This window comes from Toxotes jaculatrix, chromosome 4, assembly GCF_017976425.1.
Source record: "Toxotes jaculatrix isolate fToxJac2 chromosome 4, fToxJac2.pri, whole genome shotgun sequence".
NCBI lineage: Eukaryota > Metazoa > Chordata > Actinopteri > Toxotidae > Toxotes > Toxotes jaculatrix.
The window spans coordinates 8296879-8321236 of NC_054397.1; the positions used below are offsets into that span (position 1 = coordinate 8296879).

At 43.4% G+C, this 24358-nt stretch overlaps 1 protein-coding gene across 2 annotated transcripts in view; it reads left to right on the forward strand.

The window, feature by feature from the left end:
• The window catches only part of znf827 (zinc finger protein 827), a 67259-nt gene that overhangs the window by 18852 nt on the left and 24049 nt on the right, over positions 1–24358 (forward strand). For both annotated transcript variants that reach the window (XM_041036120.1, XM_041036119.1), the window contains exons 2-6: positions 927–2204; positions 4480–4652; positions 4954–5449; positions 13787–14065; positions 23723–23965. In XM_041036120.1, coding sequence (XP_040892054.1) covers positions 927–2204; positions 4480–4652; positions 4954–5449; positions 13787–14065; positions 23723–23965 — 2469 coding nt within the window. The remainder of the gene's footprint in view (positions 1–926; positions 2205–4479; positions 4653–4953; positions 5450–13786; positions 14066–23722; positions 23966–24358) is intronic.

Below are 24358 nucleotides of genomic sequence, written 5' to 3' on the forward strand. Positions count from 1 at the left end.
AGAAATTTCAGCCAGTTCCTTTTTATCAGATGTTTTGTGAGGTTGTGTACAGTAACCCAAATAGGAGAAAAGAAAAAAAGTCAGTTTTGACATTTTGTTTTGCCCAGGCTTGGTGCTTTTGACATCTTCTTATGGAGGTTTGTTAATATGTATCAGGAATATTCACTTTTCTTTGTTCGCCCTTGTCTGGCAAGCTGTAATGTTTTGCTTATGAATATTGATACATGAAGTGTATATTAATGACCCTTGGTGACCTTAACCCTATCCTTATTGGCTCCCCGGTGGTATCTGCAGGCTCATGAATATTAATCTAGTTCTGTAACCTCCATTACCCTAATCTTTGCTGTCTAGCCTCCCAGAAGGACCTGTTGTCATGGTAACCCCTTTACTAGACTCTTCCAGACCAAGGGTGGGAAAAATATGGTTAAAAAAGGACAGAAAAATCTAAATTACTCAAACACCCTGGATGCGCCTTGTGGAAAGCTGCCATTATATAAGAAAAAGGTTGAATTTGTGCTGGAAGTCATTTTAGTGGTCTCCATGCTGAGCACTGAAGAGTATTTTTGCGCTTTAAATGGCTATTTGACTTAGGTTTGGGCAGGTAATTGTGTTATGAATGTTGAAAATTGTAGTCCCAGTTAGGCTTCCACATGGTACAGATCACTAATTGCTCTGAAAGATCAGACAAGCAAACACTGGAAATAATAAAAGTGAATAGTAAATACTAATTTCCAATGCTAAAAGCAATCTGCAGTCAGCAGAGGCTATGACTATGCCCTCTACTTAACTCTTAGTAATAAGGGTTTGATGTTCACAATTATTCCTCAGGATTCTCAAGTTTTTAGCTAAAACATAATACCTAGTCTACCTGATCACTTCATGTCTGTTCCCTCAGGGTAAATTTTATGTTTTCTCCTCTCTTCCAGATGTGGACAGCAATGAGGAAGGGGGGCCTGACGGTGGTCCTGTGGAGGAGGAGGCCTGGTTTGGGAATGCCTCTGACACACGTTCAGAGTCGTCATCATATGGAGACACCCAGGATGAGCTCATCCTGCCCAGGGGTTCCTCTCCTGATGAACAACCTGGAGTCAGCACTGGGTCCGGGGACCACGATACCTGTGGAGGTGACAGCTCACTGGGTTGCCCCACACCCGTCCATCGTGCCTCTTTGGAACTTCTTGGACTGGATGGAGGTGCATTCTCGGCCCAGGACACACTCTCCTCTGTGGTATCATCACTGTATGGTGAGGCAGCATCTCGTGCCCTGGGAAAACCCCTCAGCAGTAACCTACGACGCCTCCTAGAGGCTGGGTCACTGAAACTTGACACTGGGGAGCTCCTGGGTCGGGCATCCAGGGGAGGTGCTGGAGGGGAGTCTCCTCCAATTGGTCTAGCCCCACCCTTGACCCTCTCCCCGTCTTCCCACCATGCCCACCAGTTAAGTGCTCTTGCTCGAAAACTGGCCAATAATAACAACAACAGTGGCTCAGCCTCACCAGCCTCCTTGGCACCCTCAGTCACCAACATTAAACAAGAGCCCCTTGACCCCTTTAACTCTGTCACCCCTAGCAACGGCAGTGGCTTTGTATGGGCAGGTGTTGCAGATAAGTGGCCACCGGCCAGCTGCTCTACGCCCTGTGGCTCAAGCCTGTCCCCGGACTCTGCAATCCAGAAGTTAAAAGCAGCAGCAAATGCTGTACTTCAAGACAAGAATGCCGTGGCCGCCTCCTCAACAACTTCTTCTTCCTCCTCCACCTCGGCCTCATCCGCAGTGCCCACCCTTGGAGGAGGTGGTCGAGGAGACGACGTGGTGCGCTTTGATGCCTTCAACTCTCCATTTAGCCCACAGTCAGCTAGCTCCACCCTTGCTGCACTTTCCAAGAAAGTCAGTGAGCGGAGCCAAGCCTCGTCAACGACAAGTGCTGCTACTGACCACCAAGCCTCAGCAAGTTCCTTTCTCTCACTTGTGTCAATGACCTCCTCTGCTGCCTTGCTCAAAGAGGTGGCAGCCAGGGCAGCAGGAAACCTGCTGGCAGAGAAGAAGGAAGGTTCCCCCTTGGCGACTGCTGGGGTCCTCCAAGAGGATGTGAAGCCCCTGCTGGACAAGAACCAGAAGGTCCCGACTCCCTCTACACCCACCCAGAGCCTAGAGTTGCTATTGCCCTCTACTCCAAAGGGCAGAGGCAAACCCAGCAGCCAAGCAGGTAATATAAATGGACAATAAAGGAATAATATACACATAGCAAGCACTATGTGCATACTAATAGTATGCATTAATCAAAATAATGGTCACACCAATATGGATAATAAGAGTAAAGCTCAGCTTATGATACATTTCTGAATGTTTTTCCTGTTTGGAGATGTTTTTTTCTTCAGTTACAGAATCACAAAACACTAAAGCACAATAAATTGTTGCCTTGTGTCATCCACAGAATCAGGCTATGAAAAAGCTTGCCACAATTAAGTAAAATGACCTTATGTTTGTGTAGAAGAGAGAGACTATGAAGGTTCAAGATCATTTCAGCTGCACTTCATTTATGGGAAGTTTTCATCCTCCTTCACTATGCCCTGTTGTTTTAAAAAGTAATTATACAAATTTACCTGAAGTTCAAGAGAAATATCCCCCTATTAATATACTTCTTCCCATTCAGCATTTACAAGGAAATAACACCAATGCTGCTGTGAAATTAAACCTGTTAGCACTAATTAATTAAAACTAGTATTGCAATTGAATTTAGATATCTTTGCTGTCATAGTGTGGGAGAGTAGCAGGTTTACTTGTCACCAAAATACTATAGAGAAAGCACAGTTTTGAACTTCCATGACATGTTTTCTCTGGTTTTGTAATGGTTTTGTTCTCACCTCACTGGCGCTGAAGTAGCGAGTAGTGTAGCCTCAGCTTAACTGTCAGCCGAGCAGAGAGCACAGCCGAGAGAAAACAGCCCTGGCTGGCCTTCTAGTCTGGGAAATGGTCTGTGGGCTCGACGGGGGGTTCCGACTGAGACCTCACTGCCTTCCCAGACCAGCTCGTTTGTGCTCGGATGTGCGTGCTGCCAAAAGGGGGCCGTCAGTGTGTGCTCGGCACAGTGGGGAGCCCTGGAGTCCATATCCATCTCGGCAGCCTCCTCCTGGCTTCAACCCCCACTCACCAGAGCCCTCTGCACTGATCAGCACAGCAGACTTGAGGCCAAACACATCATACTTTCCACTGACTGGATACAGATGCGTGTACACTCTCTCTCTCTGCCTTTCTCTCTCCCTCTTATGCTCTCCGTTACTCACAAATGGTCATGCAGTATATTCTGTAAGTGTGTACTCAGATGTAGACATATAGCCCAAACAAGGGTACACACAAAGATCTCACTCTTGCACAGGGAGAGAGAAAGCTTCAAAGTGCAGGCTCTAACTAAGTAGCCTTTAGGGAGAACAGAACGTTTTCAGAGAGATGGATGGGCACTTTTGAGGGATTGTGTCGCAACCCCGCCAAATCTAAAATGGCTGGATCAAATTGACTTCAGACAGATGAGGCAGTTGATGTAATATTCTGTGATCTGCATGCTAAAAAGGGGGTCTGCTCTAACCTGCAAACTATCAAGGTCGAGCAGCGCAGTAAAAATGCAGGTAGTTGTTTGGTTGCCAGACTGAAAAATGTGACCTTGATTATTGACTGTCATGTCTTGTTTTATTATTGTCCCTTGCCAATTCCACTATAAAACCGTATTGCACTGTTATGTTCTGCACTTTGCATATAAAGGGAAAAGCTTATTTCCTTTTTCTAAACCATGGTTGTGATTACATAGCAAGCAGACATGTTAAGTGCTAAGATAAAGGTACCAAACTCACACACATTTCCACTCTCCTGTTTTATTTCTGCTTCACATGCCTCAACTTAGTGTAAGCAGAAGTCATTTTTGCATTGTGATCTCTGCCGTGCTTGGAGAGGTTGGGCCGCAGATGGCAGTTTATTGTTGCAAATAGGCAGTCTCGAGGTTTTACACCTCAGGTCAATGAATGGCTGAGCACAGTAATTTCACCAAACACTGATTACCAGATGTTTTTCAAGGAACGGCGCTGGAATACTTATGAAGCCATCCTGACAGGCCCTTGTAGAATTTGTAATGCAATCATGCCTCTTTCTAATAAGACCAATTAAACAGTAATGGATGCCGGATATGAAGCCAACAACAATAATCGAGATACTAAAACATGCTTGAGTTTTTACTTCCATTGTTCCATTGCTTCCAGCTGGCATTTCCCTTGATGGTTTTCACCATTAGGTGTGCAGGAGTTGTCTCTAGCAGCTCTGTGAATATTGTAATCTGCATTTGGATAGGCATGATTTTTATTTCCTTTCAGTAATGGAGGTATATTTCTGCAACATAATACATTTTTTCCATGCACTAAAAGACTGATGACTAGTTTCTGAAACTCCTTAAGTGTTCTTTGTCAATAGTAATAATAACCTGTGGTCCCCTCAAGGCTCTCCTGAGGATGGTGGCAAACCATTCCAGTGTCCTGTGTGTGGACTGGTCATCAAACGCAAGAGCTACTGGAAGAGACACATGGTTATTCACACAGGCTTAAAAAGCCACCAGTGTCCCCTGTGTCCCTTCCGCTGTGCTCGCAAAGACAATCTCAAGTCCCACATGAAGGTGAGATCATATGGATATTCTTCATCTTGTGACCCTGTACCCTTGTCATCCCCACCCACATCATCTTTAATCAGTACTTATTATGGCTCTTGGAATATAATTGTGAACATTAAAGGAAATGCACGCTTTAGTTAAACTTTTAACATATCCTCTACATGGGATAATTAAACAGTGCTCATTGTTTGCAGTAGAATCTCTCTGGCAGAGAAGGCATAAGGCAGAGAATCCTGTCTTTCTTTTTTGTTCTCTAGTGGTAGAGAGAAGAAGTGATTTGACACTTAAACCTGTCCTCCTTTTCCAGGTACATCAGCACCAGGACCGGGGTGAGACGTTTCAGTGTGAACTTTGCCCCTTCACCTCTTCCCGTCACTTCAGCCTGAAGCTTCACATGCGCTGCCACCAGCACTTCCCCCGCACAGACGTCAAGGTGAAAGAGGAGCTCACCACCGACACGGAGGGCGAGGGCTCCCTGATGGGTGACAGCGGCTCCACAGACCTGAGAGGGACGGAGGTGTCCCCGCTGCACTCCGACACTCAGCAGCAGACGTCCCCTCCGGTCGAGGCTTCCTCCAATCATGTCCACATCAAGGAGGAGCCACAGGAGAGAGACCTGTCTGTGCTCTCCCCCTTTAGCATCTGCAGGGAACGTCCTAGCAGCAGTGCCAACTCCCTGGACCTACCTGGAGTTGGGGTTGGAGTTGGGGTCAGATCCAGTCCTAGTGGTCCAACCACAGCCTCCCTCTTCAGCCCTGACATCACTACCAAGACGGCCACTGATCTGCTTATGAAGCTATCAGGTTAGCATTAATTTTCTATTAACTATTAACATATTTGATAAGATATGATTCACTCTAGGACTACAACTAACAATTATTTTCATGATTGATTAATCATCTTCTTTTTTTCTTTTTGAAAATGATCTGTTAATCCTTGGGTCTATGGAATATCAGCAAATAGCAAAAAAAATACCCACGATGACGTCTGAAAATAGCCCGTTTTGTCCGACCAGCTGACAGTAGTATGGTTTTGAGAAATTCATGGAAAAACAGCTCTCACAGACACACTAATAGCTTGACTCCTGTAATCCATAATTGTTTTGTTTATTGTACCATTTTCTCATCTTGACTTTGTAATTCCAGTCATTGCAGTCGCCCTTTTATCACACGTATTTCACTTCTTCAAAACTTGAAGACTCCCGTGCTGATCTGATGCTGTCTCGCCTTTGCCTTACGTTTTGTTTTGATTCTTCACTGTCACCAGAAATAACATTCTTAAGAAGTGTAAACAGTTTTATGTTTATCGTTTCAGGTCAAGGCCGCAGTTTGTCTCTGTGAGCTGTTTTTAATGGATTTTTAAAACAATGGGAACCTAAATTGTCTGGGAGTTAGTTCAAAACTGTACTGAACAGTCTTAGCTCTTGACATTAGCAAATACATTGAGTTCAGATTTTTCATGGGATTTAACATAAGAAAAATTTAAAACCCCATTGGTTTTATTGTTTAAACAGTGAATTGAATGAAAATAGTTTACAAAATATGTTCCAAATCACAGGTGGATTCAGGCAGAGGCATATGTTTGAGCTTTTTTTCAGAATTTATCTGTTATTGTTCATATTGAGGAATATCTTCACTTGTACACAGGTTTATTCACAACCTTGATTTCAGTGTATTTCCCATGAGTATGATAGAAAAGTAGGCCATGGACATTTAGCCTTTTCACAACTTTCTCTTGAGTCTATGCTTTGGAAGTAACACGTGCCTTTAAAATGGCAACAGTCAAAGTATTCAAAATGTGCCCACTGATTGGAGGAAGACAGAATACTGAATATATGAAAAAATAGATTTGGGTTACTTTTTATTTCTTATTATCACATATAACTCACACACACACACACACACACAGGTTTTAGTTCACCCCCATTTTTCCAGTTTTGATTGAAATTTAGGCAGTTCAAGTCCAGTGAATATCTTTAAATGGTACAAAGGAAAGCAGTAAAGTGCCGAGGTAAGAGGAACAAAGTTTAGGTCACCAAAAACTGAAAAATGAAATTTTATATAAAATAGGCCTTTTTCCAGCGATTAAGAAATGGGTAAACGTGCAGATTTTCTTCAGCAATGGAAGCAAATTAAGCCTGGGAAAGTTGATGCAAGCAGTTCATACAGGTACCCCAACTTTTGTTGATTGCTTACAAGGACTTTGTTTATACAAAAGCAGCACTGAAAGAGACTGCCTTACAACACCCTTTAAAGCATTATTTGGACAGTGTTGTGCTGCAGGAAGTAGTACTGTATATTGCCATAATATCAGAGAGGCAAGTAACAAAGGGAGTATTAGTTGGACTGAGGTTCATCTTTTAGCAAGATAATGATCCAAGATAATGAACTGCTTTCGAGGACAAGAGCAAGACAGTAGATTTCAGATCATGGAATGGCCAGCAGTCGCAGATGCAAAGGCTTGAAATATTCCAGTAACATCCCTGAAAAACCTGCCCAGCTGATGTAACACTGGGATAAACACAGGAGGGAGGTCACCTTTAAGGTCTCATTTTTGTGAATGCATCGTCAAAAGATGACACATTTCAGTGATCTTGGCCCAGTCCATGTACAAATTGTGGATACTGTTGAGGCAAGCACATCTAACTGATTTATCAACTGTGACATATTACTTCTGTGTACGATAAAGTTGTATTGCAATAAGCAAGGACGAGGAGACATTATTGGAATGAAGGAGTAAGAAGACTGGGAATGTTCTGATACCAAGCTCTTTTTTTCTTTCTTACTTTTTAAAACCAAGGCTTCAGTGGCTTCATGCCTCTGAACATTGTTTTGCCAACGGTCAACAGGGATGAATTTTTTTTTGGTATTCATTAGTCAAAGTGCACCCCATGCAGAAGCAATGTATCATTGTATGCACCAACATGATTGGTAGCAGCAGAGTAGAACATGCACATAAAAATCAACTTAAGTACCACTGCGCAGCACTAAAGTCATGACCTAAATCAGAGCATGTTCATGATGTTCATCTCTAATCTTGCGAATAAATGCTCTGTGTTGAACTGTGTTTTATTTGCTTCCAAGGCTTCACAATACCCAATTGATATTATGCTTTTCTACCATTTTTTAAATCATTTATCCAGAGTGTTGAGTATGGTAGGTTTTTTTTTTTCTTTCTGCTTTTCATGCAGTTTTACAATGACACTTGATGGCTGCCCAGTAGTATATCCTCAGTCCTCTGCTGTTGGCCCCTGATTAACTCCACTTAAGCAGTTGGGAACTAAATGATTGGCACCTCGACAATAGTAGTCAAGGGACTAATTTTCCTCACCCACATCTTGTCAGTTTTCAGGGGAGTTGAAGATCTGTAACCTCTAGGCATCTTCCTCCTGCTAACAATTCTCTTTGTCTTTGTGTAAGTATTATTATGACTGACAAAATGGTGGAAGATTTTATTCTAAAGGTGTTGAGGGGATAAACTGAAAATGTCAAGGTACACACATGGAATAAGGTGATCTGAAACCCTGCATTAACATTGTTATCACAGAGCTACTGTACTTTGGTGAAAAATCTTGTCTTAGAATGGAGAGGTCTTCCTCTTCCCAAGCCGTAGTATAAATTTTTCACTGGAACTCAGGTTGCAGCTGATGCTGTGCACCTGGCTGCCTGTATCTCAAGATGTGACGTATATTAGTAGTATGGTCCATTAAAGAAGCTGTTTAAAAATTTTAATTTATCATCAAATTCAGTATTTTCTACCATTGATAAAGTTGCTTTATGGCATGAAATTTTCCCTAAGCTTTATAAAATAATGATACAGCGTTTTTTAACTAAACAAACTTGACAAACATGCAGCTCTTGGGCATACTAGGTCCAGGCTGTGTTTAGATGCATTTTACCATGTTGCAAAAATATCAAAGGACGAGCCTGGAGACAAAGGCAAGATTGATGGAAAAAGGTTGACCGAGGTTCAGCGCCGGGGTCGAGGCTACGGCTGCCACTCTTCCACTTAATGCTGTGTAATTAGATTGAGATCTTGAGTGAGGATGGGAGGAAAAAACCCTGGGAACATTAGATTAATTAAAAATTTATGCATAATTCATAATTAAAAAGGAATTCATAATTTGAAATGATTAGCGCCCTCAGCGCCATCCTGTGACCCCGCCAGGATGCACAGGGACTGGGCCAGCTTAGTTAACTCCCCCTCGATCTCGCACGCCCCGGCGCCACATGGATGCCCCCTGGGTGCCAGTTGCGCTTCACTCCCAGACTGCACAATCAAGCCCAGGCAACTCCCAGAGGAGCCAAGATGGCTCCTCGCAATGTCAGTCCAGTGTCAAGTGGCGGACATCTTAGTCAGGGCATCATTCAAGGAGAACGAGGGAGGATATAAAAAGACAGGACGAGAGGATGTTGAACTTGACTGCATGATGATGGGTTTTAATGAATGCTGCTTCTTTGATCACACAGTTCTCCCTTTGTTGGGGGGCGGAGTTAAAGATAGAGGGTTATGAAACTGGGAAGAACTGGACTCAGATCTTGGTGAGATTTACCCATGCCATGGAGCAGCCAGAGAGGGAGAGGTGAGGAAGTTCCTCCTGGGACCTCTAGACTCTATTTCTTTTGACCTCTCTGCCAACCCAGATTGAGTGTGTACACGAGCAGCTCATCCCTCCTGCTTTTACACTGCTGTCTCAGTGCCTCAATCCCACAAGGCCTATGAGGAAGGGGGGTGTATAAAAAGCTGGAGAGGGAAAGATAAAAAAAAAGAGAGACAGATAAAGTGACAGCAAGTGAGGGAGAGGTAAAGAGGGAGTTGCGTCGAGTTCCCCAGGCATAAAAAGCCACTGAACTCTTCCTGACCTCTGACATAATAAGCATATCATTTTTGGGCTGCCCTGCTTTCCATTGAGTGTTATACTGATACCCTTTGATTTTTATCCTTGCACGCTGACACAACCGTTAGCTATCCAGTGTGATCCACATTTTGATTCAAAGATGAAAGCCACTGAGGCACTTTGAAATGCACAGCCCTACCCTGTGCCCAGTGGACCCTGAGTTAATAATGACAGTGGGCACTGCACACCCTCCAAACACCACCCGCACCCCCCGCTGCGGTGACACAGGCACAACGAGCTTGACCCTGGCTGGGTGTGAATAATTGGCATGCAGGGGGTTGTGGGAGGTGTTGCATCTGTCATGATGCTTCTGCAGTTGTCTTATTTATCTTTGTCCTGGGAGAGTATCTTGCATGCAGTGCTTGGCTACAGTGAAGATAAAGCACAAGCAGAATTTTAACACTGTACATGGAAAATGTGGAGTATTTTTTAGGAGTTGGTAGAGAATTTAGTTTTTTTTTTCTTCTTGGTCCTGCATCATCATTATCTAAGTCATTATTTCTGTGGTACTGTATTTGAAAATACCATGCGGGCATCTGTTGTGTGTTCAAGTGTAGAAATACCAGTGTTTTATTGCACAGTCTCTTAGTAGACACTGAACATTTTGGATACTGAAATCTTTTCTTTAGTTTTGTGTCTTTGTGAACATCTAGATTTAATCTGCATGTCCCTTGCTTTCCAGCTCTGCATGAGCAGACACAGTCAGGCCTTTTGTGTGTGACCCCTGGTCCATACATCCCCGCTGCAGCCATCAGTATCACTGTCCAGTGTCTAGCACACTGTCAGCTATTGTTGGGTTCTCAACCTGGCCTACGTAGCCCTGTGCTTTTTTTTTCTCCGGGAGAAAACAGCAGCCAATTGTCAGAGGGGGAGCAGGCCGGCGTGACAGAGGTGGAAAGCTAATGAAGTTATTTGACGGCAGCCCTGGCCACGGAGCGAGAGGTGAGGCGGAGTGGACAAGCGCCTGGCAGCGAGACGGATGAGGCGCGCGAGAGAAGCGTGGCGAGGGGGAGAGAAACAGGGAAAGAGAACGGCGATGGAAGTAGCGTCGGTGGCAGGTGTCAGAAGGGTGTGATAACATGGAGACAAACTGATAGCATCGTCAACCCTGAGCTAGAACAGCCTTACAGTATCATGCACAGGGAGCTGACATTGGCCTGGGTATGCACTCACACAGGCAGGAAGCTCACAGAAGAGAAGCCCAGTCACCCAGAGATGCCCATCTCCTCCTCAGAAGTGTGTTCACTTCACAAGAAGGACTGCCAGAGACTGAATGCTCATGATGCTATTGTGATTGTGAAATTCTGACAGACAAAAGGCTAAAGTGTAAGTTTGGCATTGTAGGCTGAATCATTCCTGTTGGTACTGTGCTGTGGCTTTTTGTTATTGAGCCATCAGCTTGGAGAAATAAAAAAAACGTGCTCATTGGATTAGGCTACTAAATAATTCATTGGGCTCTGTAACATAGGTTCTGAGTGGAAATACTCTCTATTTATAGCGACAATCCAAAAGGTCACTGGAGTGGTGTGACTTTGTGTGTGAGTGCACGGCCTGGGGTTGTTTTTGTTCTCATGAGTCCACAGAGGAGAAGAATTTGAGAATCTAAGTTTGTGTTGAGTCTGTATTTGTCAGTGGCTCATGTGCATCCCAGCATTTGCGTGTCATTTGAATGCAGCGTGTGTACTGTTGAATGTGGCAACACAAAGTAAAGATTTTTCCCAAGGTATAGATAAGTATGTGTTTGTGCAGCTTAAGGGGATAGTGTATTTTTATGTGTGTTTGTAAGATGGTGACCAAGTGTGCTGTCCCTGTCTGATCCGACATGGCCCAACACGCTTCTAATTAGAGGACGTCCTTCCAGGTGCTGACCAGGTTATACTTAGCCTGCCCGCTGACATCTAACGGTGTGACATTTCCAGCTGGTGCCGCGTGCGACCCTGCGCCACTGCCCCTGAACTTGAAGGTCACTGCCCTCCCCACCCCCCGCCTCCTCCTCCCCACCGCTCAACCTCTTCCTTCTCCCCCTCTTGAACTACAGCCCCAGCCTGCCATGGTGTGGCACTGTGGCATCGTGGCACCGCATGGGTGGTCAAAACACCAACACCTGTCCCCTTTTCCTGCCCTGTATCCCCTGTCCCTGAGCCCTCTATCCCTCCGGCATAGATCATCATTAATCAGAGGGTCTGGAGCCGGCACAGATTGATGATGCGAGCAGGGGGCGGCAGGCCTGTGGCGGTTAGAGATGTTAGGTGAGACGGTAGGGTGAGGAGTGGAGCAGATCTCTGCTGGGGCCAGAGGAGACTGGACAGCAGTCTGCCCAAGAGTGATAGCCCCTCTTATATCCATCCCCTGTGTGTGTATGTGTGTATGAGACAGAGTGTACATGCTGGGGTGTACAGACTGTTTGAAATGTCAAGGGTTGAGTCAGAAGATGTGTAGATGTGTGTGATGGTGCCACAGTTTACCACGGTCAAATAACATTAGCATTCAGATTAAAATAAATAAATTTAAATTTTTATTAACTTCATTTTTTTAATTTAAGCAAATAGAGATTAACTAATAATATCCACATAGCTCTTTAGAAGCTCTTCACATACGGTGTCTGTTGGAGCATTAGCAAATGAATTTTCTAATTTCAGATTGCATGACTAGTACTTTTACAGTGACATAATATGAGAAATGTGTTCTGTTTTGAGGAAAAATGAGTCAGAAGTGCAGATATTTTTACAATTAACAAAGGTAATTATAGAAATATAGAAAACAAAATCTGCCACAGTTGGTTATCTGTATCATATGTGATGGCCTGCCTATTAAATTTGCCATAGCAACATGGTTCTGCTTCCCGATTCACGTGTGAAGCAGTCCAGATCACAATTCCACAGTCGCAGACACTGTTGCACCTGTATTGGCTAATTTATTCTTACTTCACAAACAAAAACAAGGCAACATTGCAGAGTCTAACGTGGGGTTTGACACACACTCCCTACAAGTTTTATGCTTGTTCAAATAAACTCTGCCTCCGAAAATCACAAACAGTGAATCAACTCAGAAGTCAAAAGAAAACTTTACATCATGTCAATATCATGGCTTGTTATGAAAATATATATTGTACTATTTCAAGTATTCAAATCTGTTCTGCCAGTAGCCTAAGTATATGTGGGTATGTGTGTAGATATATAATAATCTGTATTACTTAGATATAGATAGATATACACACGCAAACACATAGTGTCAAGCCATAGCCTGTGTAAACCTTCATCTTAGTACAGAGTGTAGTGGAACGTGCTAAGAGACACAAAGAGACGCGCTTGCCCCGCTGTTCTTTTCTTGGCGGCTATCGGAAGTTGCTCCATGTCTAATTATTAATTATTCATCTAAGGCGGATTAGATGTGGCCCAGTTTCTCTTGAAGATGACTGTAGAGCAGAGGGATCCATGTGACAGTTCACTCCCTAACCTAGGCTTCACACTGCAGAGATAGCAGATAAGGCTTCAGCAGATTGTTATCGCGTTCCAGAGAAGTAGTAGAATTATTTCATGTCCTTACGTCTGAAGAGGATTTAGACGATGTCAGAGGCTAGAAGGAATGGGAAAAACCAGACTCAAAGTAGAAGGGTGCTAAGAATAAAGTGCACAGAAATGAATTGGATGGACGATGTAGCAGTGTGAAGGACAAAAAGAAGAAGGGGAGGACTGGGGAATTTGTTGTGGATGCCCTAAAGATTTAGAGAGAAGGACAGCCATGAGGTTGCACCCTCTGTGCTGGCCCACAGCACGCCAACTGTGGCAACTGTTGCAGCGATAAGACTATGAAAATCCACGATTTATAACTTTGTTGTTCCATTTAATTTGAATTTTCATGTGTCATACATAATGTGTGTTTATACAGTCCTCCTCATTCATATTAAGTTTGAAAGTAATATGTCCTGATGGTACATTACATTAAACTTCAGGTGTTGCTGTTTTTTTCAGTGGGAACCATAATAAATTTAAGATAGATGTTTATTACAAGTTGAAGGGTCAGTTGTATACAGAATGAAATTTGTGACCCTTAGGGACAATGGAAAGTCTCCAAATGGCCTCTTTTTACTGCTGACTTAAAGTTCCATCATCCACCTTTCAGCTTAACATGCACATTTTAAAATTTAGTCACAAGCAGTAGTAGTTCTTCCTTCTCCTGCCTTCCCCCCAACTTCTCCTCTTCATTTTTTCTCATTCTTCCTCTTCTGTGTTTCTGGCTGCAGCGGCCAACCAGAGGGAGACACTCAAGTCTCCATTCCACCTGAAGGAAGAGCCCAAAGTAGAGGAAGCACTGAGCCCTAGACCATCCTCCCAGTCCCAGAGCCAGGTGCAGCCAAGCTTCCCTGCGACTTTCTGCCAGGACGGACCAACAGGGGCTGCAGCAACCACAGAGCGCCCAGGGCCACTGAAACAAAGGGAAGGGAGCCCCATGGCTAAAAACAGCTTGCTGAGCCAGGATATCAACGTTAAGGTGGCCTCTGAGCTGCTCATTAAACTTTCAGGTATGATGTGCACTTATCTATGGATTTGTGGCATTTGTTTGCAATAAAGGGGAAATGCAAATGCTCTTTGTAGTTCTCAAACTGACCTGTGCAACGATTCTGTAATTCCTTTTCTAAATTTGTGTAACTTAGAACTGTATGCAAACATACAGTTAAATAAAAAAAGTCAACATATATACACAAATATTTCTAGTCAAGAACAGGCTGTGCATGCTTTATGTTATTGATCTCTGTGATGTCGGTTGGCTGTTTGAGTTTCAAATCTTCCAGTTCCAGCTCGGGAGGTAAGCTGTAGGCCAAAGGTTATGTCACTGACTGCCATAAAAGGGTTCTGTTGTTTTCTGCCATTGAACACCTAACCAAGCTAAAATTGGGGGCTTCTCAAAGGTGAGCAAAGTGTACCTGTGGGGAAAAAGCAAATATGGTGGAGTAGACTTTGTTTCTCTTAGGCCTCTGCTCTAGATGTCTGCAAAGACTTTGTATCTTGTGTGAGGATATTCGGGTCACTTGTCTTGACCCTTCATTTTCTTTCTACCCTTCTCTGCATCAGGTTATTCCAACTTTTGTAGAACAAGGGGTAGTTTTATTTTTTGTAGTCATTATTTTCTCTTCTTCCTCTATAAAATGAGACAACTGGCAGATAAAATACTGTATTTGCTTGCGTTACTGAGCCTAAAGCACATCCCTTCCTTGCCCTTTGTTCCATGGTGATTTTTGACACGCACCATGACTCAACCTGTGTGGACAACTCTGACATCACCCTGTGCAACATGATTTAGCCTTTACAGCTTGTGGTTTGAGCTCAGCAAGATTGTAACAACTCCTCAGGCAGCGACTCCAGCTTGGCTCTTAATTTCTCAGCACATTGCGTGTGCTGTACTTGGAATTATGTAAATGGTAACTGTTGCTTTTCAATTACTAAACACTTTGTGCCACCGCTAAATAAAGTTTAAATCCACTGCTTATTTTAGCCTTCATCCAAAATCACTACTGAATCCCAGGTCTAGTTCAAGTGTGTTATGGACAGGTGTTTGTCCGCTGTGGGCTGCTGGAGTGTATCTCTCAGGCTATCAAGAATGAGATTCGCTGAAGTACGTATCAGTATGCACCAACAGAGCTGGCTTTTCTGGCTATATGATACAGAGAAAAAGTTTTTTTCCCTGATTCAACAGTTAATTGCAATACATGCTGTAGGCATTTTTTCTTAATTCACAAATATTTTTCAAATTTTAGTTAATGTAAAACCTAGAAGACTCAAAACCTCAAAATTTTCAAAGGGACACACTCGTGCAAATATGTATCCACAGTATTAAAAACCACAACGTGAAAAGGCAGTCTGATGGTGGCGCAGAGGGGCGTTGCTATGTCCGCGGCTCTTCATCCTGTGCCAGTGTGTGCGTGCTTTACAGACACCTCACACACCGGTTACCATTGTTCTCTCTGGGCCGACTGGTGTTCAGAGTGACTCATGCTGGCTGGGAGCTCTGTGGTACTACACGTGTGCTGCTCCACTGCCTGCCCCCAGGTCACGTTTCCCTGTGTGTGTGTGTGTGTGTGTGTGTGTGTGCTTTTTTTGCGCGCTTTTTAGGAAGACAAAACTGACATGATTGCTACTTCAAAACAGAAAAAAAACTAATACAAGACATTGACCTCTGTGTGTAAAATAGAGAAATTGATAAAGTTATGTGGGCAGTATATAATTCCTCCACTGTACTGTCTCAACCTGTGTTCTTTGTTTCATCACTGTTATCCCTCTGTCTCCTACCTATTTTTCCGTTTTCAATCTTTGCACTGACATTATCCTGCCAGTTTATTTGATCCTCAAGCAGCATGGCCAGCATTTATCCCCTCCCATCACTTACACTAGCTCTGCAAGGTTGACCTAGGTTAGGGAAAGATGCTGCAGCGTTCATCCGTCCGCTGGCTCCCTCTGCCCCCTCACACAGTCCTTGGAGCGCAGTGCCGTCCATTGCCATAGCAACAGCGGGGGCGGTAGATGGAGAGGGCTGTTTAGAGTGACAGCCTTGACAAGAGTCTGGACCCTCAAATGACCCTGGGGGGAAGGGAAGGAGAAAAAGATGGTGAGGAGGAAAGGAGAGAGCCAGGGAAAGGTCAGTGCCGTTACAGTCACGTGTGATTACGGTCATGAGGTTCAAGGGCATCTACACTGTAACCTCTGTGTGTCCCCTGTTAAAGGTCAGCCCCAGAATACAATAACCCAGTAAGGATTCTCAAATAAGGAAATCACACTAGGGAGTGTAGGCTAAGCATTTTCTTTGTTAAAAACATCATTAATTGTCTGCTTATTTCCTCATTCTTGCTTGTCAGTACAGAAAATGGACACAACCTAATTAAATTTCTGCTGCTCATCCTTCCTCGACCATGGCATTGGACAGTCAGAGCAAGTGGGGTTGTCATCATTACTGCCCATTGTGCTGTAACATGAGTTGCATCATCCCTTTAACTAGGTCACTTCTTCTCCTCTCGCTCTCTCTCCTTCCCCCTCTCTCCTCTCTTCTTTTCCTTATCAAACATTGGTTGGTCGCGTTGAGTCGCCTTGCTAGCGCTACCTCCCCCACATCTGTTTAAAACCAGGCTGCTGGTGTCTGGGGGCTAATTACGCCAGGCTAAATAGTCCCTGGCGCCAGCGGCTAACGTGTCCTAGCAGATGGGCACTGGTGTTGCAGGGCAAGGGGAACATGGCGTCACAGGAAGGGAGGGGGAAGGGGAGGTGCGGGGCCCTAGGTGGTGCCCTGGCAGACTGGCATCGTGTGGGTAACAGCCGTGCCACCCACTCACCATCCAGCCACCCTCACTATAGGTGTGAAATCACACTTTGTACTCGCTTAACTCATTCCTTAGGAACAGGCCTTACATCTCTGAGGACATTTTACAGGCCCTCTCCTCTCTACAGTGCTCGTTATATAGCTAATAAAAGTTGCATTAAACAATTTTGACCACTAAGGAGCAGAAAGACCTCGAACCAAACTGACAGCAACAATTTTTTAGCTTGCGAGGTTCTTTTTGTTACTGAAAACAGCAACCTGCCTACACAAAAAGAGGGCAACATGGACATCCCTTTGGAGCCTTGTCTGGTTACCATTCAAATAAAGGTTTAATATTAACTGATGTTTTATCTCTGACTTGGTTCATCGACTCTAGTGATGGTTGTTTTTTTTTATGATTTTATATGATTATATGGTGATAACAGTATTGTTTTGGTTTTATCAGTGTGACAAAGCAAGAAGCTGGAAAGTGGGTGGACGCCATCTCAACCTAGTTTCCAACATGATTGGCTAACAGTTTTGACATTACCATTGTCGACTAGATAAAGTGACAGTTCAGTTTACATGACGTGCCAGAGAGAGTTGTGTGATTATATTTTTCCCTTAAAAGATAACTCCCGACTTACCACTTTTAAATTCAGCTAAAGCATTCATTGTTGTAAATCTGCTGTACCACTCCATATTGCTATTAAAATGCATTAATTAAAATGCAACAGATAAAGTGGCAGAATATAGAGCTACAGTATGCTGTAGTCAGATTTTTTCTTTCTTTGCAACAGCAGCCTGTTTGGCCGTGCATGATTTCCTCAAGGTAACCACAGTGGATCATCGTTCATAATGGCTCTGAGCTTCCTAGCTACAAGTAGATTATACAGTGTACATCACCTGCTGCCTCCAGGTAGCAGTAAGGATTTAGTCAAGGGAAGTGCAAGGGTTTCCTAAGGTTTAAAAGCAGACTGATGCAAACAGGCATATTGATATTTGACATTCTTGTTTCATCTTTGTGTCTGCTGTTTGTCAAATGTGTTTATTTACATTTTTCAGTATTATTACTGTATGTAATTGCTGCACATTTCCACCATGCATTTCCACTGCAGTGATGGAGCCTTGAAAAATAATTTGGCCCTTTTCAGCCAATTATCACCAAAACACCAGAATCTTGCCTTATACTAGCTTGAGCTTACGTGCTGTCACACTGCTCCTCCTGCCTTTCTACCATGAATGGTAAAGCACAGTTGAAGGTTAGGAAAATATGTCCTAACCATGCTTGTGCTGTACACTAACTGTTATGTTTTGTTATGTTAAGACAATGATTTAATCTATTAAAATGACTAGTATTTGTGTAGTTTGAAAAATGTGAAAGTGTTGATTTCTTTGGCGAGAAGCAAGCAAGCTTAGGAATAAACCAAAAACTGAGCAAAGAGAGCTCTGAAATTATGATAATAAATATATACAGGCTCTCCCCTTTTAGTTAGTAACTGAGTGTAACACTCATTATTTATCTTTATCCTCACATAAAAGGATTCACTATTTACTCTTTATGGCTTATCACAGTATACTGTCTAAGCACTTCATCATTCTAATTCACAACACTGGCATTACTGTACAGCCTTACTTTATGTTAAGCTCTACACTGCTCTGACAGTGTCCTCACCATGCCCCCTCAGTGTGGCCGCTCGCTGACCTCTCTTACTCCCACCCTCCCTACCTCCAAATTCTGTCTCACTGGCTCCTCGTCACTGCCTATAGTTCTATTTACAGAAATGCAGAGCTGATTCATTTTGCCCCTTACTATATATGTTTGTTTCCTGCGTCCTTAGTTTAAATATGGCACATGATTGACAGAATCACTGAGGAAATCACTTGTCGTCTTTTGTTTTGACCTTATATGATAAAGTTTTAGTAGCCTTGGATCATCTCTGGCTTGCGCCAAATGTTTTTGTTTAGGACTGCTTTATAAGGGCCCTATCTGGCTCCTTATGGGCTGTTTATCAAGCACGCTGCTCCAGAGTCAGATGTGACTGCAGTTTGCAACCGTTGGAAGGCTGAACTACTGAGAGCTAGCTGGTCGAGGATCAATTGTAGCAGCAGCTGTCTGTGAAGTCTGCAGGCAAGACTGCTGTGGCTCCCACATGGCATGCAGTCTCCACACTGCAGCCTTTGAAGCGCCTGAACTCTTCACCCCTGTCTGAGCAGGTCGACTAGAGAGCAGGAGAATAGAGAGATTGAGAGAGAGAGGGATGGGGGCAGGGATAGAGAGATGTGGAATAACAGAGCAGGGAGAAGTGTAGACTAGGATAACGGGAGGGGGAGAGGTGGAGAGGTTGTCATTTAGGCTCTAGCCATTCCTCATCCTTCTGTCCTCCCCCAGCTCTTCTCTCTCATCCCACTTTCTTCTTTCCTCTCTTACCCTCGGGTCTTCTTTTTCTGGCACTGTTTGACAATTTTTTCTCTCTCTCTTTACCCTTCCGCTTTGCCTCTCCCTCTGTCTGTCTCCCTCACTGCCTGTCTATTCAAGTTTTTGTTCCTATGCTGCATCAAAGCAGTGAAATAAATTGACTTTGCATGCATTAAATCACTAACAGTATGTGCCGTTTTTCTCTAAGTGCAGTTACAATTTTGTCCCGGGTCTGTACCTTCCTACTGTATATTCTCAGCAAAATGTGCTGTCACATCCACACAGATTGAAGTAGACACCTGAGGTCAAAGTTGATCACTAAAAACTGAACATCGCACGAACCCCAGTCACTATCATTCTGACTCAAAACTAGAGTAGTGCTGCGTCAGAGGGAACAAGGTATGTATAGTGCATCTAGAGTAACTTGGCATACAGCTCTCGTTCACACATATCATAAAAATGTGCAACATGGTTGCCATCGCATACCTAATGGAGCTCAAAGAGGCTTTCATTTGCAACTATTTCCTTGGTTAAGGGTCACATTTGGTCAAAATTTTTAACCCACATAGTCCAGACGGATCTAACAGTTTGTCATTATTGCAGACGCCCGTGCTGCGCTTCACAAATGGGATCTATGTGCATTTGTTTAAGCAGACATGAAGCTTAAGCAATAAAGTAAAACCCAACTAATAGTTCATCACTTATTTACCAAACAAACGACAGCCAGTATAACAAAGATGTGTGCATGCGCCCAAGTGCATTTATTTGTTACACCTGTTCTTAAATTAACAAAAGTTTGAATCAATTCACTGTTGAAACCTTTGGGGAAAATAAGCAAAGCTCATAGGAATTTTTCACTCAAAGTTTAAAAATTGGATTTAAATGGAACAATATACCTCAGACGTGTCAAATGAATCTCAATATCTTTGTGTAGCCATGTGCCCGGTGTGTGTACAAAAATGTGGACACTGAAATTGAAAATGTTGGTAAGATAAATAATAGTTCTGCTAGTTATAGTGGACTGTGTTGTCTCTGTCGTGTGCTCAAACAAAAGGACAGCTAGTCAAACTCTGCTGAGGACTTTGTGCATTTTGTTGCAAGATTAATTTTCTACTAAATGTAGGCCATGTTGAAATAATACTTTAGATGTCAGTTTACCTGGTTTTTAATATTTCCCAAATATCATCACAGAAATAGCTCCCATGTTTTGAGTGGTACAGCTATCATATAAATTTAAAACACATGCACACACACACATACACATACACATACACATACACATACACACATAACAGCCTGTAGTTTAACCTCTGCTATTTCTCTTAAATCATGAAAATATCTTTAGGTTTTATTTATATTGGTTGAGTTTTACTGGCATACCTTTAAGGAATATTAAGAGGAATTGGAGCAACACTGACACTAAAGAAAAGCTATATTTATTGAAAAAGGGCACAGGCACTTTTGTATACACACACACATGCACACGCACACACACACACTCACACACATTCCTCCAGACCTGATTTCATGGCCTAATGGCAGCTGGTGTATCATAGAAGAGGCTTCTGCACCAGAGGAAACAACACATATGTGCATAGACACACAGGGCACACACACACACTCACATACAGGCACATACACAAGCTGGATTCGGGCAGACTGAGGGCTGCTTTTTATGGCTTCAGAACATTAGGTCGTGACCTCAACAAAAAAGCCATAGCTATTATCAGTGTGGGAGTGAGGCCATATTTTCATTTTTTATTTTGTGACAGGTAGACTTTTGATCTGGCCTGCTGTGATGTGATGCTTTCAATATGGTGTCAGTGTGCGTACGATCAGATGTTTTCTCTGTGTCATGTGATCTCTCTGTAAGGGTTCTTTGGGATGTAAGCATGTTTATGCCAGCACGGGGAGCTCAAGTACATATAGTATCCTTTAGTACGTGCATGTGTGACTATGTGCAACCGTGTGTGACTGTGTTTTTGCAGCTCAGCAGTCCACTCAGCCTCTGTCGTTAGGGTGGTGATCCAGTGATAGAAGCTTGCGTGTCCCTTGGTTGACCCTTACAGCGCAGTGCCCCCTACCCCTCCGCCCTCCTCTCTTGCTCTCCTCTGCTCTGCCCCTCCATCAGCCTCTCCTAGGTTACTCTTGGCCAGCTCTGGCCACCTGATTAAGGGATTAGTGGGGCTGATGGTTGTCAGTGTCCCCCACATGCTGGCTACTACCAATAAACCAGGCACCTGGACCTAGGGGAGGAGGCTGGAGGGAGTTTACACTTTGATGCATCCACGTAAACAGTATAGTACACTCACACTGATTCAGCTCGAAGTAGATACTCTTGCATGTTCACACGTGCGCACAATGTACCTTAAGTCCAGTCTTGGTGTTTCACACTGGCCTTCTTCAGCAGTAGAGTGGAGAATGTGAGGGGAGGGGTGGCAGGGTTAGCACAGGGTTACTGTCTTGTATCTCCCTCCCTCCCCCTATTTCTCCAGCTCTTCTAACCTCCCCCTGCCCCTCCTACTGCTCCCGATGCCCTGCCAAATTCATATATCCCATAATCGTGCTGAGTCGCCATGTCAGCAGCACTGTATCAACTGTACTGCTTTGTCTTTCTCCTGCTTGTCACCACACTGAGACTCTACCTCCTGCCATCACTCCAGTCAAAGATCAGCTACCTTGGAGAGACAGATAATAAAGGATGTCCCAACCAAGGTTTTTTCCCTCCTCCAATCCGATTTATTTGTTTTTTCCACATCATACAGCTGCACAGTGTGCACTTACTGTAGCCTAAAGTAGCTCTACTTTTAATCTTCTAAGTTAAGCTATTAGAGACCATTAGACAACCACTATCTAACAGCTCAGTAGCTCTGCATTAAGAAAATATAGACTGCATCACAGTTTCCTTTTAATACTGTCCAATATTTTTTATGGCAGCCTATAGTCTTTTGTTTAATATCCGTAGAGAGAGGAGAGTCAGTGTTTGATTCTGCAGATCAGCTCGGGACATTCCTAACAGATGCCATCTCCCTCTCAACTATTTTTAGCCTGCTCACTTGGCTTCACCTTTTGAACTTGTATGAGAAGTGAGTCAACGGCTGTTTTCAAGCTTTTAAGACCATTGTTTATGTGCTGGGAAAAAAAAAATACCTGGAATTGAACGCTCACATCCAGCACCTCTAGTCATCATAGACATAGACTGATGGCTGCTTAGTTAACATTTAAAGTGTTTTAGTTAGCATCTTTCCTGTTTGCTTCAGTGAACTACATGAGCTGCTGGAGCCGTCCCCAAGCGACAGTGTGACCTCCTGGTGCCCTCTTGCCCTAATAATCACACAGCTAGATGCTAACCGGCTCAGCTCAGCTTTAGAGGCAGCACTCATGTTTTGGCTGTTATTTGGATTTCCCTATTTTAGATCTAATTCCATTCAAACAATGTTTTTAAACATGTATGTTGGATGCTTAATTTACTTGTACATTTGGGTGATAGTGCTTCTTTATTTTTTGCTTTGATTATTCAACCAGACCAATAGAATATATTAATAATCTGAATACACCAGTAGAAGGAACAATTTATTCTCTAACTCAGTCTATTGCACGTCTGTCCGCCCTGAAAGTGAAATCCCTTTGTTGTTTTCCTCCTCATCCACATGAAGGATCTAAGGATAGAACTTGTCATATGTTTTACAGATTTTAAAGCCCTTTGAGGCAAATGTGTGATTTGTGAATTCAGGCTGTAAATAAAATTGACTTGACTTGTGTAGGATCAGCACATCTGGCAGGCAATTTAACAGAAAAACACATCACATTAAGCCTGTATTTGTTATGCAGGTACAGTGCGGTCATCTGTGTTCAAACCTTTGTGTGGTCAGGGTCACGTGGGATGCTGAGATGAGCTGAACCATAAGGGTTACATTCAAAAGATTATTCAGGACATGACGTAAGCATGCTTCCAGTCCCTTCATTTCATACTGCCGTAAAAAAGGGTCAATTTAGCATCAAATTAATTACAGTTTGAGACAATTTGAGAATGTTAGCTGGACTTTTTGAAATTCTAGTGAATTTACTGAGTCACCAGAAAAATGGAAACCTATGTGCACTGTCATGCAATTGACTACAATTTGAAGAAGAACAGTACGGTACAGTCTTTTTTTTTTTTTTTTTTTTTTGTTCCTCCATACAGGGGAAGTTGAAGTGTAACATAAAACTGGCAAAAAACACACAGTAGAAACACAGTTCAGTCAATCTGAGTACAACACAAGTCCACACAAACTGAAGTAGCAGTAGTTGGGCTGTTCCATTGCAATATAGGTGTAAGTTCCTGTTTGTGGCTGCTCAGTCTATATGTTTGTGAAATGTTCAGTAACCTCTCCTCTGTGCAAATAACTCAATCTCTACTTTGATACTCTGTATTGGTTGAATCTCTTTGATCCAAGTATAACTAGTGGTTGTCCTCTTGTTCATCCTTTGCAGAGAACAACAAAGATGCCCAGTATCAGAAGGTGAAAGTAAAGGCAGAGCCCATGGAGGTAGACCCGCCCCCTGCAGAACTCACCCCACCTGCCTCTCACCTGCTGGCCTTCAGCACTTTAGGGGCGAGTGAGAAGAGTGAGCCAATGAGTAACCTCCCTGAGACGTTGGCCCGCCCCCAGAAAGATCTATTCTCCCAGGACATATCGGTCAAAATGGCCTCCGAACTACTGTTCAAATTGTCAGGTATGTCCCTACAAGACGCATATCACTGTCAGACACACACTGTTCTCTGAGCAACAGTAGATCCACAACATACTCACGCACACATTCATGCACAGCAACATGTCATCTTTTTTTTTTTTCTGCAGCACCGCAGTATAAACCTTGGATACTCAACTATAAAAACCTACATGTTTCCATTTCCGTCCTCTGGTGGCTCTATAGTAAAGCCAAGGATATATGACATGTAATGACATCCTGCTTGTTACCTGTATGGCCATGAAAGTGACATTGAAGCAGCAGACAGCTGTTTGTATTGCAAGATTAAGAAAGAGCTTTGAGGTGTATCCATCGGCCCCCTGAGAAAATGTGCACGTGTGTGTGTGTACGTATGAACGAGTGTGTGAGGGGTCATGA